Raw genomic sequence first — 14052 nt, forward strand, 5'->3', positions numbered from 1 at the left:
GAATGACCATGACCTTTGTCTCTGATGACAGAAAATAGAATTGCAGAAGTGCCCATAGCTATCTTTAAGCCTAGGGACTGTCTACAGAACAGATTCACAAATTCTGAAAAGACAGTTTATGTTTTGAGGGTACTGTATCTGTCACTAAAACTAGTGAGCTTCCCTCAGTGAACTAATTGCCCTGGGTGTCAAAAGGAGGGCCCCCACAGACACTCAAACTCAAATTTCAAGAAGGCAGAAGCATATCTATAAAAAACACCTGCCTGTGGAACAGGCCAGCCTTCAACAGCCCATATGTGATAACAGACATAGCCTGGCACGTAGCACAATGTACGTTTTCACTGTTGCGTTTTGATCTGCAAGCCCGAACCGCCTCTAGAACTTACTGCAAGAGAAGTACACCCTTGCAAATGTGGAAACCAAAGAGGCCACCAAAGCCTTCATATTTTATGCCAAGGGAAAATGTTTGACTTCCAAGGGTTTGAAAGCCCTATTGAGCTCTTTGATCAGGTCTCTATATTTCACCACCAAGTATCTTCTGTAGAGGGTATCTGTCTGCATTAGTCAGTTACCTCAAAGACCTAGGCTAAAATCCTTAAAGCTGTCAATAATTCAAATAAGGGCCCTGGTATTGTTAATGGTTTTGACGTAACACAACCTAAGGAACTTCAACACGTGGTAATGTAATGGAAATGTTGAATTCTGAAAGCTAAGACACAAGAACCAGCCTCTCAATTGCACCCAACTTCAGTTTGCAGATGAACACGTTTCCCTAAACTTTTTTTTCTTTTTAAAGAGATGAAAGTAATTTCATGTGTCCTACGAAACTTCTGATTTTAAGAGGTATCATTGGAAGGACAGCTGAAAGACCATAGGAGGTAATGAATAGGAAAAACTGAACTAGAAGGATTATCCAGATGAAAGAGAGCCCAAGATGACTAGGTATGCCAGGTAATGCTGTCTCAAATGCTAAAAATGGGCCAAGTGGTCTCTAAAGGAAACACAGCAAGGTACTCAGTCTCACATGGCTGTTTGTGGACTGAGCAGAGCAGGAGATAAAAGGCATGTGAGAATGCTTGTCATCACTTGGCGCTTCTTCCCACCCATTCCCAAGGTCTATAAAAAGAGAAGGTGGCTAAACTGATTACCATCATGCAATATAAAATACCATGGGGAGCAAGGAATCTCCTCTGAATTCTTCCAAACAGTGTGTTTCTGATTTCCATATAGCAAACCACAACATCACACAGGACATATATACTACAGTGTGTTTTAATTTCCAGTGAAAGAGTTACACAGTGTTCACTGCTGGCAGCCAGGCTTATTTAGAGGCTAAACCCTCACCTCATTGGTAAAAGTTTCCCCAATAATTTGAAAAGCAATTTACCAGCAGATGTTGTATTTTCAAATAAGATGCCAGGAGATCCTCAGAGTCTGTACTTAACAATAGTCCTGGGGCTGCTATACCTTTCTGGAATACCTTTTAGCTGGCCAGCTACTTAGAAGCCTCTTTACTTTTCATTCCAAGATGCATTTTCTTTTCCCATACAGTTCATAAAAATCTTAAAGCGGGGTCCAAGGTGATGCTTTGTTTCTCAGGGGCAGTTTCTAGACTCTGAGGCAGTATCTACCTGTTTTTTCCAATCATTAAGTCTGCACTCTCCACTCCCCTGTTCCTTAGTGGTCAGCTGAACCTATTCCTGGCACATACAAGTTCAGAGAAGCAATGAAACACTGAATCTTCAGTATCTATCTACAGAGGAGAATAAATCCAGTATTTAAATCTGTCTCCCAAGACAATTACTAGAAATTTCTCCCAAGAAAATTGCTAGAAAAAATGGCCAGGCACACACCATTTTTTCATACCTTAAACATGAAGCACAGACACAGAAAACACACACGCCACATAACTACTGCTAACGAAAAATCTCTACATATGCATGTATGTATCCATCATGGAATATGAATGTGCATAAGCATCAAAAGGAAAAGCCAGATTTACACAGTAAATTAAGAAGTAGTCTGCAAAGCAGGGTGAGAAACATAGAAATTATTTTTCCTAAGCTATTCTGAAAGTTTAAGAGTACAGTCAGTGTTAAGGTGTTACGGTAACCTTCACCTATCATTAACAAGAGGCATTTAATAGAAGTAATTGCTAAACCAAACCATGGTGTTGTTTGAAATTGAATTAATGGAGATACTGTAAATGTCCCAAGACAAATTACTGTGTGACTGAAATATTGCACTGGAAGTGTTAAGATTATATTCTCAGTCCTACCAGTATTCCTCATAGTGGCTGCATATTGCTATATCAAAACACAACATGATACTAGGCCCCTTTTTTTTGGTAAATATTTCATAATTAATATAGTCCTAAATATATACTGAACCTTTAGTAGTGACCTTAAGTCACTGCTTAGGAAGAGCTACGCGGTAATAACATGCATTTTAAGCAGCATTTCTTTTCACCCTGCTAAATAAGGTACAAAAAGCAACAGCATATCTTTTAAACTACCTAACATGTGACCTTATATGAATTTTAATAGCATTGACCTAACAAGCTCATAAGAATTAAGGATGCACAATCCTGATTAAGTACACACTTTTTTAAAGGTTAAGAGAACAGTACTGAACACTTAATATCAGACTCCGATTCCTGAAAACCGTAAGTTCTCTGTTTATTAGCAGAACGAGCACAGGACAAGTGGCAGAGACCAGGTATACTTTCTTTCAAATAAACTTAATCATTTCGTTGTGTGATAGGCCTTATTAAAAATAACTTGGAAATAATATTTTGCATTAACAGATTTCTGCTGTGGATTCACAATTTAAACCTGAATGGACTAAACTAGTCTTATTTGGTTATTTGCCTATTTTAGAGAGACATCAAAGGAAAAAGTTCTCCGTCACTGCAGTTTAAACTGGTTTTAAAACTAAGAGGAATAACAGCTCTTTGATTTAATAATCCTATGAGTTATCGACTTGCTCTTCAATCTGAGTTAATGCTAAAAGTATATTATAAAATTAAGTCAAAATCTATTTATAGTATTACTCCCAGTTCCCCAAAAATCACATGGAATGGAACACCTATAACGGAATTTGACACCAATTAAAGTGGGATAAGAAAAGCTCTCCCTTTTTGGTTCTCCCCTGCAAGTGCCAAAAAGAGTAATGCCTATTTTGCATGCAGCTGGTATCTACAAGTCAGGGACTGGTAATTATTGCCAGCTCCTTGATATGAATCCTATCTAGCATCCCATATAATTATTTTTTTAATTTAATTTAGTTAAAGCCTAGCTCACAAGCAGGTTTTCTTCTCTGGTTTTAACAGTTTTTACTCTACCTAGCCAAGACAGTGCAGATGGTTAAAACTGCAAAGACCTGGCTAATTCCAAAGCCTAAAATGAGCTTTTATTTCTTGCTTACTGCAAGTTTCACAACACGCATCTTCCTTTCCAATATGCTTCAGAAAACACAAGAGACACACAGAAATAAGGGCTGGCCTCAGAAGCACTCAGAGACAATACACCTGGGACCTTGGGAGCTCCTCCGCTGTGCCAAGCCAGTGGACAGCAGCTGATGTGCAGTGACTAGAGCACATCAAGTCCGCAACCTCCAGTCACCATGGAGGCCGGTGGTGGTGGCACACAACAGCTCTAACCAGTAGGGCCTGTGGCACCTGTGTTCCATCACATAGGAGCACCCAACACTGGCAGAAACTGCCTTTCCAAGTAGGAAAAATGGGACTTGAGTACAGGAACCAGGCCTGAGGGCTAAGGGAAGAGCTGTAGACATGAGGCTGTACATCTTAAGTGTTTTTTCTTAGGGCACTTGCAACCAGCATCCCATACTAGCAGCCTGGCTATTGTCAGCCAGCTCTAATGGTGGGAAATTTTCCAGACTTTTAGCATAATGAATGTTGTCACTTGCCCAAGTATTATATCCCTTTTCCAATATTACTATAATTGAAAAAATGCAGTACACAATGGGAAAATAGTAACTCATTTTCAAAAGTTGAAGAAAGTAATCTCTGGTTTGGTAGATATACTAGCAAAAAGTTATTTTTTCTTACAGCCTTTGACTTATCTGGAAGTACGTACTTTTATGTACTTCTGAAAGTACATAAAATGCAGGTTTATCAGAAGCAGACAAAACTAGTATTAAAAAAGTCCAGAGCTGTCTGCTACAGTTGAAGTATCTGTGCTGAAGGGCAGAATCCATTCTGTTCCTTCATAAACACTGATCTATTTACTTTATCAAATACAGATCCACAGAGAGTTTTCTAAGGTTTTCAGCAGTCCCCCCAGCTTATCAGCAATAAATGCTATGGTTCTTCACTTGTTCATGTTTTCATAAAACTAAATATCTCATTCAAATAAAAAGATTTTCCCTTCTTTTTGCAATTATTAAATGAGTTAGAGGGATGAATGTTTGTTTAGTTCCAAAAGCAGACCAAAGTATCTGGATGAGTTTAGGTTTATGTAGAAATAAGTACAGAAATGGTGGGTTTAGCTGCAAGAAGACTTCATGCTTTAAACCCCAAGCAGCAAGTTCACTGTTAGTCCTCTGACTGCATCCTCCAACCCAGCGATATGAACTCCTGCTTTCTGTCAGATTTCTGCTACTGAGGCTACATCCATCCTTGGCAACCACATACAAAGTAATTATAAAATAATCTTAAATATGTGACCTGCAGATATTAAACTCTTTTAATCCTGATAATTTATCAAAAGGTTAGAAAAATCTTATACCTTCTGAAAGTAGAAATACTGCTATTGATGAAATTCAAGTTTTACATTTGCCATTTCAACATCAGTAAAGCTAAGGATTATTTTATTAAACTGTTTGTATATAAAGATTTCTGAAAGATTAGTGAGCAATTACATAGTACTTAATGGACCATATACATAAAAAAAATGAAATCTGAGGTTGATGATACCTACATGGTTTCTTTATCGGCATAAACACATGAAATTTTATTCCAGGTCATACTGTTTCATACCATCCCTATGATAATCACTGATCAGAGTTTGGTTTGGGCATTAAGTATTTCAGACTATGGTCAAGAGTCCTGGGTATATAACAAATTAAGGAGTACTTCAGTCCTCCATGGATTCTTTGTGTATATTGAAAGGTACCTAAATTAAATTTGTTAGAAATCTGAATTATAAATGATCAGATGTTTTACAGGATTAGAGAGAGGGGGGAAAAAAAAAAAAATCAAGCTATTTTCTATTTAACAGTGCCATCTGCAAGGCCAAGAATGAAAGCTAAGCCTCTTGTTTAGAATGGTTTTATTTAAAAGTAGTGGGAGCTTACTATACATTAAGATTATTTTCCTCTCTTGTTTACAGAGGCACCAGAGAATTATACAATAGAATTGAGTATTTAAAGACAAGTAAAGTAGAACAAAAATGTGTGGGTGTCAGGAGCAGCTTTTGATCGTAAAACTTCTTAGTGAAGAGTTCCTAAGAGCTGGTGAAGCTTCCTCCCTCAAAAGTGGTAAACAAAGCAAACTGACTACCATCGAAGATTCTACGTTATAAACAGTTAAACTTCATGGTTCCTCTGAAACTCTGAGCATCTGAGCAAAAACAGGTGGAATTTAAATATCTTAGTATAATTTTGAGGTACTCTCTAAAATATTAGATTCTAGCTGTACTTTGGAATATTTTTATAGTGTTACCAAACGTTATATTAGAAACAGCCTTGATCAAGTTGTTTTTCTGTACTGGACGTTGTATTTCGCAATCAGAATTTGTGCCAATCTGATATGGGGCAAAAAGCACTCAACAGGAGTGAAAGCACACTATAAAAAGAAAAATTTCGTAATATAAAGAGAGATACAAAGGGTTTTGTCCTCTACAAGTCAACTGTTAGCTTTAATCCAATCTAGAAACAAGGAGCATTCATACAAGTGTCTTGGTCAAAAGTTTCAAGCTTTCTGTTAAATAAATATATTTTAGAGGTCCTACATGACTGTTTGTATAGCCTTGTTCAGTTCTCTGCAACAGTTAATGATCATTTATGAGCTATCCAATAGCTTTTTCTACAACACTTCCCTTCTACTCCTCTTAACAGTTTTATTTCAAAGCATCTCTACAAAACTTACCGGGAGATAGAATAAGATGTCACAATAGTACAATCCTTTGAAATATTCTGTAACACTACAAACTAAACTAAGATCTGCACAGTTGAAAACTAAGTAACAAGAACTAGCCATGAATAAAAGTCCATTTACAGCTGCTCAAAAACAAACCCCACCCCACCCTAAGGTAATTTTAAAAGTAAGTATCTGATGAAGAGTCAGTAACCTAACCAATGTATCACCAGAAAGCAGTGACACACACCACTTGCTATATTGCATACAAACGCATAAGCTTGTAAAGAGTTGAAGATTTTTTTGACAGAATTCAAGACATCTATTATCATTAATCTTACTGTTCTATCATAGATAAATAATAAGTAGTATTATTATTCTGTTTTCATAGTGGGTACTATTCACATACTCTTGAACGTGGGTATGTGTAATGGTCTAAATAGAGCATCCCATAGCAGGTTGTAAGCTCCCCCCCCCCGCGCTTTCCCTTTTAAGCCTTTTGGTTTGTTATCACTCCAGTTTAAACAGCACCACCAGGAAGCCATTCAAAAATAATTCACCATTTAAGTAGTGCAATGAGTGCCAGCCAGATACATTTCACATAATGCATCTCCCAGCTGCATCAAAACTTCTTGGATTAACAGTGTACCACGGGGGGTGGGGCGGAAATCTGCTAGGGAAACAAGTTAACTTTAGTACACGTATAAAAAATGGCTGACAGCTTCCCCATCATCAGAAGCTAAAGCTCCATCAATTACTGTTGACAGCAACAAAAACTGATGAATTGGCAGCTAGAAGCACCAGATAACAGGATCAGTTATATTAGTGCTATAGTGGTAAATGACAAAGCTTGAGACAGAAAAAGCCAAGTATTTTGCTTTTAATAAACCTGGAAAGTTGTCTATAAAAATATACTATAAAAATGCACATTTTAACAAACATACCTCAATTTAAAGGAACAAAAAATAGAAGTTTTACCTATTTTCTGTTATGTATTCCTTCCATTATTCCTCTGAAACACACAAATATGATTGGCAATGTATGCAGCTGAGTACCAAAATAAAGAACTCTTTGGAATAGCACAGAATACTTTTCAAGTGTCTTTCTTCATAGTTAAAGTATTTTAAATTTTCAATTGAGAACAAGGAACTAAAATTTTAAACTGGATCAACTAGTAGTTCTGATTAGAGCCCTCTCAGAGCACCAAAATTAATTTTGTGTTTCTCCCCAACACAACTTGCACTTTAAATATTGCTTCCTATCTCAAATCATTTTCTTAGTCCTTAACACAAAGGGAAATACGTTAATTTTTAAATACGTCATATGTAGGAAGAAACATGTGCTTACCAGGTGAACATAAGGCACAAAGTATCCAAAAAGTGCACCTGGTATCCCAAAAGCCCAGATTCGGTAACCAAGAACTTTGAAAACTGAGAAATTGCAAATCTTTTTTCCAGGAGGAAATCTGAACTTTCCCTTCTTTCCTCCCTCCTTGTCTTTTGTGTTGGAAACAAGGGGTTTGTACGTAAAGCCAGCCAGGAACAAAATAAACGTAAGGATGCACAGGACCCGCAAGGTGTTGTATAGGCCAACAGAATCGATCAAAACTCTCAAGAGGAAGGGCAGTGACACAGTGAACAAGCTGCTGCCTGCAGTGACAATGCCATTCACTAGTCCAAGGCGTTTCTTGAAATAGTGCCCAAGAATGACCAAGGACGGCTGGTACGCAAACGAGCAGCCACAGGCAAATACGATTCCATAGGTGAAATATAGAGGTTCAATGGTGCTACATGAAAAGAAAAAAGAAAAAAAAATCATTAGTGTTTTGTACAGCACTGTTTGCTCACATTCACCTACCATATGCAAGGCAGTTTTTCAATGAATTGACACGCTTACAGAGTCAGTTAAGAGTTTGTATGTACTTATAGTTTAAATGAAATGAAATCAGCTTAATTCAGCTGTTTTCTTCCACTGAAAATTTCATAGAATTCACTGAACAGGTAAAAAAGCCAAGTATAATTACACCCAAAAAGTCTCACTACAAGTTTTAAAAATCACTGTTAGGGTGAATCAGCCAAATGCAAGTTAAACCATCGCTGGGTTTTGCTTTTCTCTTTTCCAAAGAAAATTACATTGTTTTGATTTACGCATTTCTTCACTGTGCTAGCAGTTCAAACATAGAAGTGAACACTCCTCATGGACTCAAAAAATAAAGTATTTACATAGTTTATTATGAAAATACAATAGCAAAAGTGGAAAACATCATTAATAATAAAAAATAAAACAAAAATACTGTCAGTATTTGGTAATAATACATTATTAGCAAATTATAAACTTTAGGTACTAATCTTTTTAGACAAAAAATCCCCTTTTTATTAAATATTCAAAATTCAGTGTTTTGATCTAGATATTGGATATGCTAAGAAAGAAATAGGAAAGAGTTAATAAAGAATGAAACATTCCAGCTCTGTTTAGGGGAATCTTCATCAGAAGGTCCTCCACCATTGCCATCTACTATACTACTGAAATGAAGCAGAGCCATTGTATTAGATCACAGGGAGACATACGACATTAAAGAGGTGCTTGTGCAAGAAATCTTAACAGTATGAAGTAACAGTGTTACTATAATTAATTAGATTAGTATCGTAATATTAATAAGTCAAAGGAAGAATTTTTTACATTTAGATGAAGGAGGCAATGTGTGAGAAATGTTTTTATACAAGATTCAAGATGGCACATGATGATTCATTTAATTTATTTTATGCTGCTTTTTCACCAAACTATGGGCTCTTTTCTATCAGCCACCACCTACTTTTAAGGCAGTTACAGAAAACCATTTAACCTGTTAGCCAATATATTAACTTTTTTTTTTTTAAAAAAAAAAAAAGACTATGAATACTTTATGTAGTGCTTTTCATCACAGGTTGTTATCTCTATAGCAAAATACAGTCCACAAGCTTCCCATGCAATTACAGAAATTTTTAGAAAATAGTATTTGACTAACAAAGGCCTGACACCAGGAACTCTGCTTTTGTGTACTATTGTGAAAAAGTATTTGTGTAACATAATATTATTGCTTTCTGCCTTAAACTATCAATTTCTGAAACTGATTATACACAAGGTAAGCCAGCAGAAACAACATAAGGAGGAAAGACTGATTACCTTTATCAATGGAAAATAACCAGGCAAAATAAAAACAGAAGTTATAAAACGAGAGGACTGTAATACAGTAAAGGACAGAACTTCTGCTGGCACCTGTAGATTCACTCAAAGAGTCTGTAGCATGACATACATACTAAAATATTTTCCTGCATTATGAAGATTTTTACATCTCAGATTCCTAAGAGGTGAAAGTTACATTAAAAAAATCAGTTTGTAACAAAAAGCAGTAAACAATATTTACATTTACTGTACAATATTTTACTTTTAGAACATAGACTTCTGTATCTGAACTATACTCCCTAAATTAACTGATATCATAGGCATAAATCATTTCAGTGTAAGTACCATAATGAAACATCAAGAATGCACATTAACATGCCGTGTACTCCAACAAGAATTTACCCCTCTCATCTCAAAACGCTCTTCAAATTCTAAAACAAAGTTCAAAAAAGCTAGAATGTTTATAAAACCTTTACAAAATAAGCTTCCTTCACATGCCTTTTCTGCACCTTTGTTCCGTCGGATATCAGGGAAACACAAGGATGACAGCAGTTTGTTTAATGGATGAAAACATCTTTCCTTTACCCAGAGATTTAATTTATAAACGATTGTTTCAGTATTAATCACTTAATACACTACTGGAAAACAAGAAGGAAGACTTTTCCAAGATGCATTCTTTTATTTTTTACCTCACCTGTGGTAACAAGCCTCTTAGAAAACCTACTTCCTGATATTTTTTGTTTGCTTTAATAAAATTAAGCAAAACATTTGTACTTGGATTAATCTAAAAATTAATAAAAATCAGAAGCTTGATCAAGTAACAAGAAAACAAAGCTTTCTTTTTCCCATAAATATAAGTTATTCCAAGAATAAATATAAACACTAGTCTCAGTACCCAAGACTGAACTATTTGCCTTCTCTTCCTATAAATCTGTGGATGTGTTTTTCACATTAGGGGCCATGTGCCCAAACTAGACTTATTAGTTCAGGCATAGTGCCACACAGCATGGATATTCATCCATCCAGGTGACAGCCAGCTCACATCTGTCCAGTTCAGACTACAGGCATAGAACACACATTTTTGTAAGCCTGACTATAATACATTTTCATCTATATAGGAAACTTTCTGAATTTTGCTTTTGATTGTTCCTGTACTTATTCTGCTAAGGGTGCGGCAAAAAGCAGACTGAGAACTAGAGGTAGCTGTGGCTTTTTTCCTGCTACTTCTTACTCCATCCTCACTAAGGAATTTCTGCTGTTGACTAGAATAAGTGAGTAAATTTCCTGTTTCCTCATCTTCTACTGGGCATGTCCAACAAATCAGCCACTCAAACTACTTAGGATTTATTCTGCAAAAGTTACAGAAATTACAAAATTAGGCGTTAATCTGGAGAAAGGAAAATGTTCAACTACTGCTCAAGTTTTTTCAATAACACTAGAAAGAACTGGGATACTTTTAGTAAAGCAAATAAGCCCTAAGTATATGTTATTATACCAAGGTTTTCACTATCTCTGTGTTTGGCAATTGAACCAGTAATGGAAACATCAAATTTTACTAGAACATTAACACCTTCCTGTAGGTGTTCCTGTGGCGTATTTATCAACATTAAAACAGTGTTTTAAAAGCAAGTTGAGGGGACAGGGCAGGGGAGAAGACAGAAACAATGTTTACGTACCTGCTAAACCACAGCATACATAAACAAACATACAACAAGTTTATCCAGGACAATGCTGTTGATCTCATAGCATTAGTCTTGCTGTTGCCACATTTATACATAGTGGTTCCTGTTAAATAGGGAGTGCTGTGACAAGGTCACGCTATATTTTTAAAGTTATTTTTGAAATTGAAAGTACTACTTGGTGTTTGCACAAGTCATAGAAAGAAAAAAACAGATAAAAAAGGTTTCTAATTAACAGATAATATAAAGTAGTACTGCTTACTCTTTCATATTCTGTTGACAGAATCAGCACTACCTCTACACTGTAAAATTGGTAAAATACTTTGAATGTAACAAAAATAATTTTTTACCTTACAAAAGAACTGGAAAGTAGTCCAACAAACCCTACTGCAGCTCCAGTAACAGCTACTTTTCGACAACCAAACAGGTCTGTGAATATACTGACTATTGGAGAACAGAAGAAGACCATCCCCATAGAAAGAGAGCTCACCCATGCTGCAAAATAGAAAAACACAGAGCTTTAGAAGACCAAGTGATTTAAGCTTTCAGCTAACATTTGTTTTAATTCAGCAACATAAAATCTTAGGTAACAGCTGGGTAGCAATTGGGTAAATATTTTAGAAATAATTAAATACATTTTTAATTGTATTTACCCAACATGGTAAAAAAGCCTAACCAATTCACATGATCAACAAATCTATATTTTATCAGCTCAATGAATGCAATTAGCTACAGAAGTTGTTATTATTTTACTTAAAAAAAAAAAACAAACCACCCCACCACAATTAATCCTCCTAACTAACCTAGTATTCAAACTGATCACTAGGCCATTAAAGATACCTTTGAGGCTCCATATCTATACCCATTCTGACATAAATTAGTACATTTCACTTTATTTAATTTTAGACTTTAAGGACTTTGAACAGCTAGGTCTGCTGAAAAATGTTAACAATTTTTTAACTTAATTACATAGACCTAGATAATACTGAACATTAATAATGAGTAAATGAACAATAGGCTTTTACACTGTAATGTACACAACCTGAGCTAGCACAACCATTTCCATATATAATGGGAAAATATCACTACATCCGATACTGTTCCAGCTTGATAATGGTCTAAAGTCTCATTTATAAACAAAGTACAGTTTCAATAATAAGTTTCAGTTCAGGTGAGTACACTATAGTTTTAGCCACTGGTGTTTTTTATTTCAAGCTTACCAAAAATTTCTTCAAATTAACTTGAGTAGAAGATAATTTGATTCATTTAAAATTAAAATTCAACTTTCTGCATCATACCAGTCCTCCCAGGGCATAAAGGTAAATCAAGCTGCTGTAGCACAACAGTTACAAGTATATTCAGGCATGTAAATGTCCCCATCTATTTGGGGGGCAGGGGGGAGGAAAGGTCTAAACAGGCAGTGGAAAAAGATGTTGATGCAAGATGCATTGGAAAAAATATTTTAACTTCTTAAACTGCACAGAAAATGGAAGAAAACTTTTTCAACCTGAATGGATTTTAAATTATGTAACTGGAATATTGTTTAGGATATCTTTCTTAAAGACACAGTTAGATAAATGATTGTGATTCAGTGATAAGGGCAAATAAAATTATCTGGGGGAAAAAATATAATGAGGAGACCTAACGTAGAATATTTTCAAGTATATCTATCAATACCAAGACCTAAAAGTAGTGTTGTCAAAGCGCCAGTGAGCCGTACACATCAATGACGACCCCATTGTGCAAGGCACTAAAGAAGACAGAGCAAAACAAATAAGCAAACAAAAAAATTATTCTTCAAAGAGTTTACAATGTAAATGAAAGACAAAAGAGAACAGATGGCTAGAGAAAAACAGAAATGAGAGTACAAGAAATAAACCCTTTATTTTAGGGCAAACAATGATCTCAATGAATCGTGACCTAACTGTTTGGAGCAGAGGGTATTATTGAGGTTTTTTGAGTATGTGTTAAATATAGTGGAGTTTCAAGACACAATCTGAAGTAGAGTGAGGTACTTGCATGGGTATTTCCTGGGTATGACTAACCCAGACAGGACAGCCCTGGTAGCCTTGCACCCACCTCTGCCACAGAAACATGAGCTGTGTGAATGGAGAGCACAAAAGCCTAGGGAGAACAAGGCCCCTGTGACACTGAAAGGCCAAGACCAGATTAATGAATCTGTCCGTTCTCTTCCTCTCCAGTCAGGGAAGACTCAAATGCACCTTGGGACAGATCTCCAAGTCATCTCTTGCCATGCCCATCTTACAGCTCAGATGGCTCCTGACGTTGCAAGACAACATTGTACCAACTACAACTCATAAGCAGGAGGTAGAGAAGTCCAACTTCAGCAAGGCTCCTCATTCTTTCCCAGAGTGAGCTATACAGAGCCTGCAGTTCTACTGTCCAAAGGAAACTGCAAACACTAGGAGGTAGAATGTCCATGGCTTTCTGTCACACACACATACACACACACACCCCAGATAAATGGTAGCTCCACCACCACGAACAGTCCTCAGCACCTCTGCGTGACTTGCAGGGCAGCACTAAATCTCAGAATACTTGTGACACCTGGGGTATCTCCAAGGCCAAGAGAAAAGGCAGATAATTCTTGAGAAATATGCATTACAAGACTCACTGTCATCAGATTTACAGTGGTATGAAGGTACCAAGGAATGCTTGAGCCTCCTGCCAGCCTTCCTGCCTAGGTATGAGAAGACACAAAGGCAACTGAGGACTAGGCAAGCCCACCAGAGATTACTGCTTGTGAGAATCCAATTTCACATGGACAGGTACATGCACCACATTCATGGAGACAAACAGGTAAAGAAATCAGGCAACTGAAACAGTTGAAGTAGCTTGCATAAGTTCAGACTAAATTAAATTACTTCAGAGCCACAGATACGATTCCAGCAGTCCTAATTTCTAGTTAGTACAGGCTGTGATTCAATTAGCATTCTCCTTAGTGGGATCAAACAGTTTACAGTACTTTGTAATGGCTTAGACAGCTAATAAAATAATTGGAATATAAAAGCCTGAAGTGCAAACATTCAGCTCAAATTACATTCAGTTAACATTACGCTGACTTTGTCTCTTCATGCTTCCAGGTACTAA

The 14052-nt window shown here is 36.4% G+C and overlaps 1 protein-coding gene across 3 annotated transcripts in view; it reads right to left on the bottom strand.

Annotated features, from left to right (window-relative positions):
- The window catches only part of SLC16A10 (solute carrier family 16 member 10), a 71512-nt gene that overhangs the window by 20481 nt on the left and 36979 nt on the right, over window positions 1-14052 (bottom strand). For all 3 annotated transcript variants that reach the window (XR_005828412.1, XR_005828411.1, XM_040597601.1), the window contains exons 2-3: window positions 11292-11436; window positions 7448-7886 (exon numbers count right to left, since the gene is read on the bottom strand). Coding sequence is in view for 1 of the 3 variants with exons in the window: in XM_040597601.1 (XP_040453535.1) it covers window positions 7448-7886; window positions 11292-11436 (584 nt within the window). In the remaining 2 variants the exon portion in view is untranslated. The remainder of the gene's footprint in view (window positions 1-7447; window positions 7887-11291; window positions 11437-14052) is intronic.

This window comes from Falco naumanni, chromosome 6 (assembly GCF_017639655.2).
Source record: "Falco naumanni isolate bFalNau1 chromosome 6, bFalNau1.pat, whole genome shotgun sequence".
Classification (NCBI taxonomy): Eukaryota; Metazoa; Chordata; class Aves; order Falconiformes; family Falconidae; genus Falco; species Falco naumanni.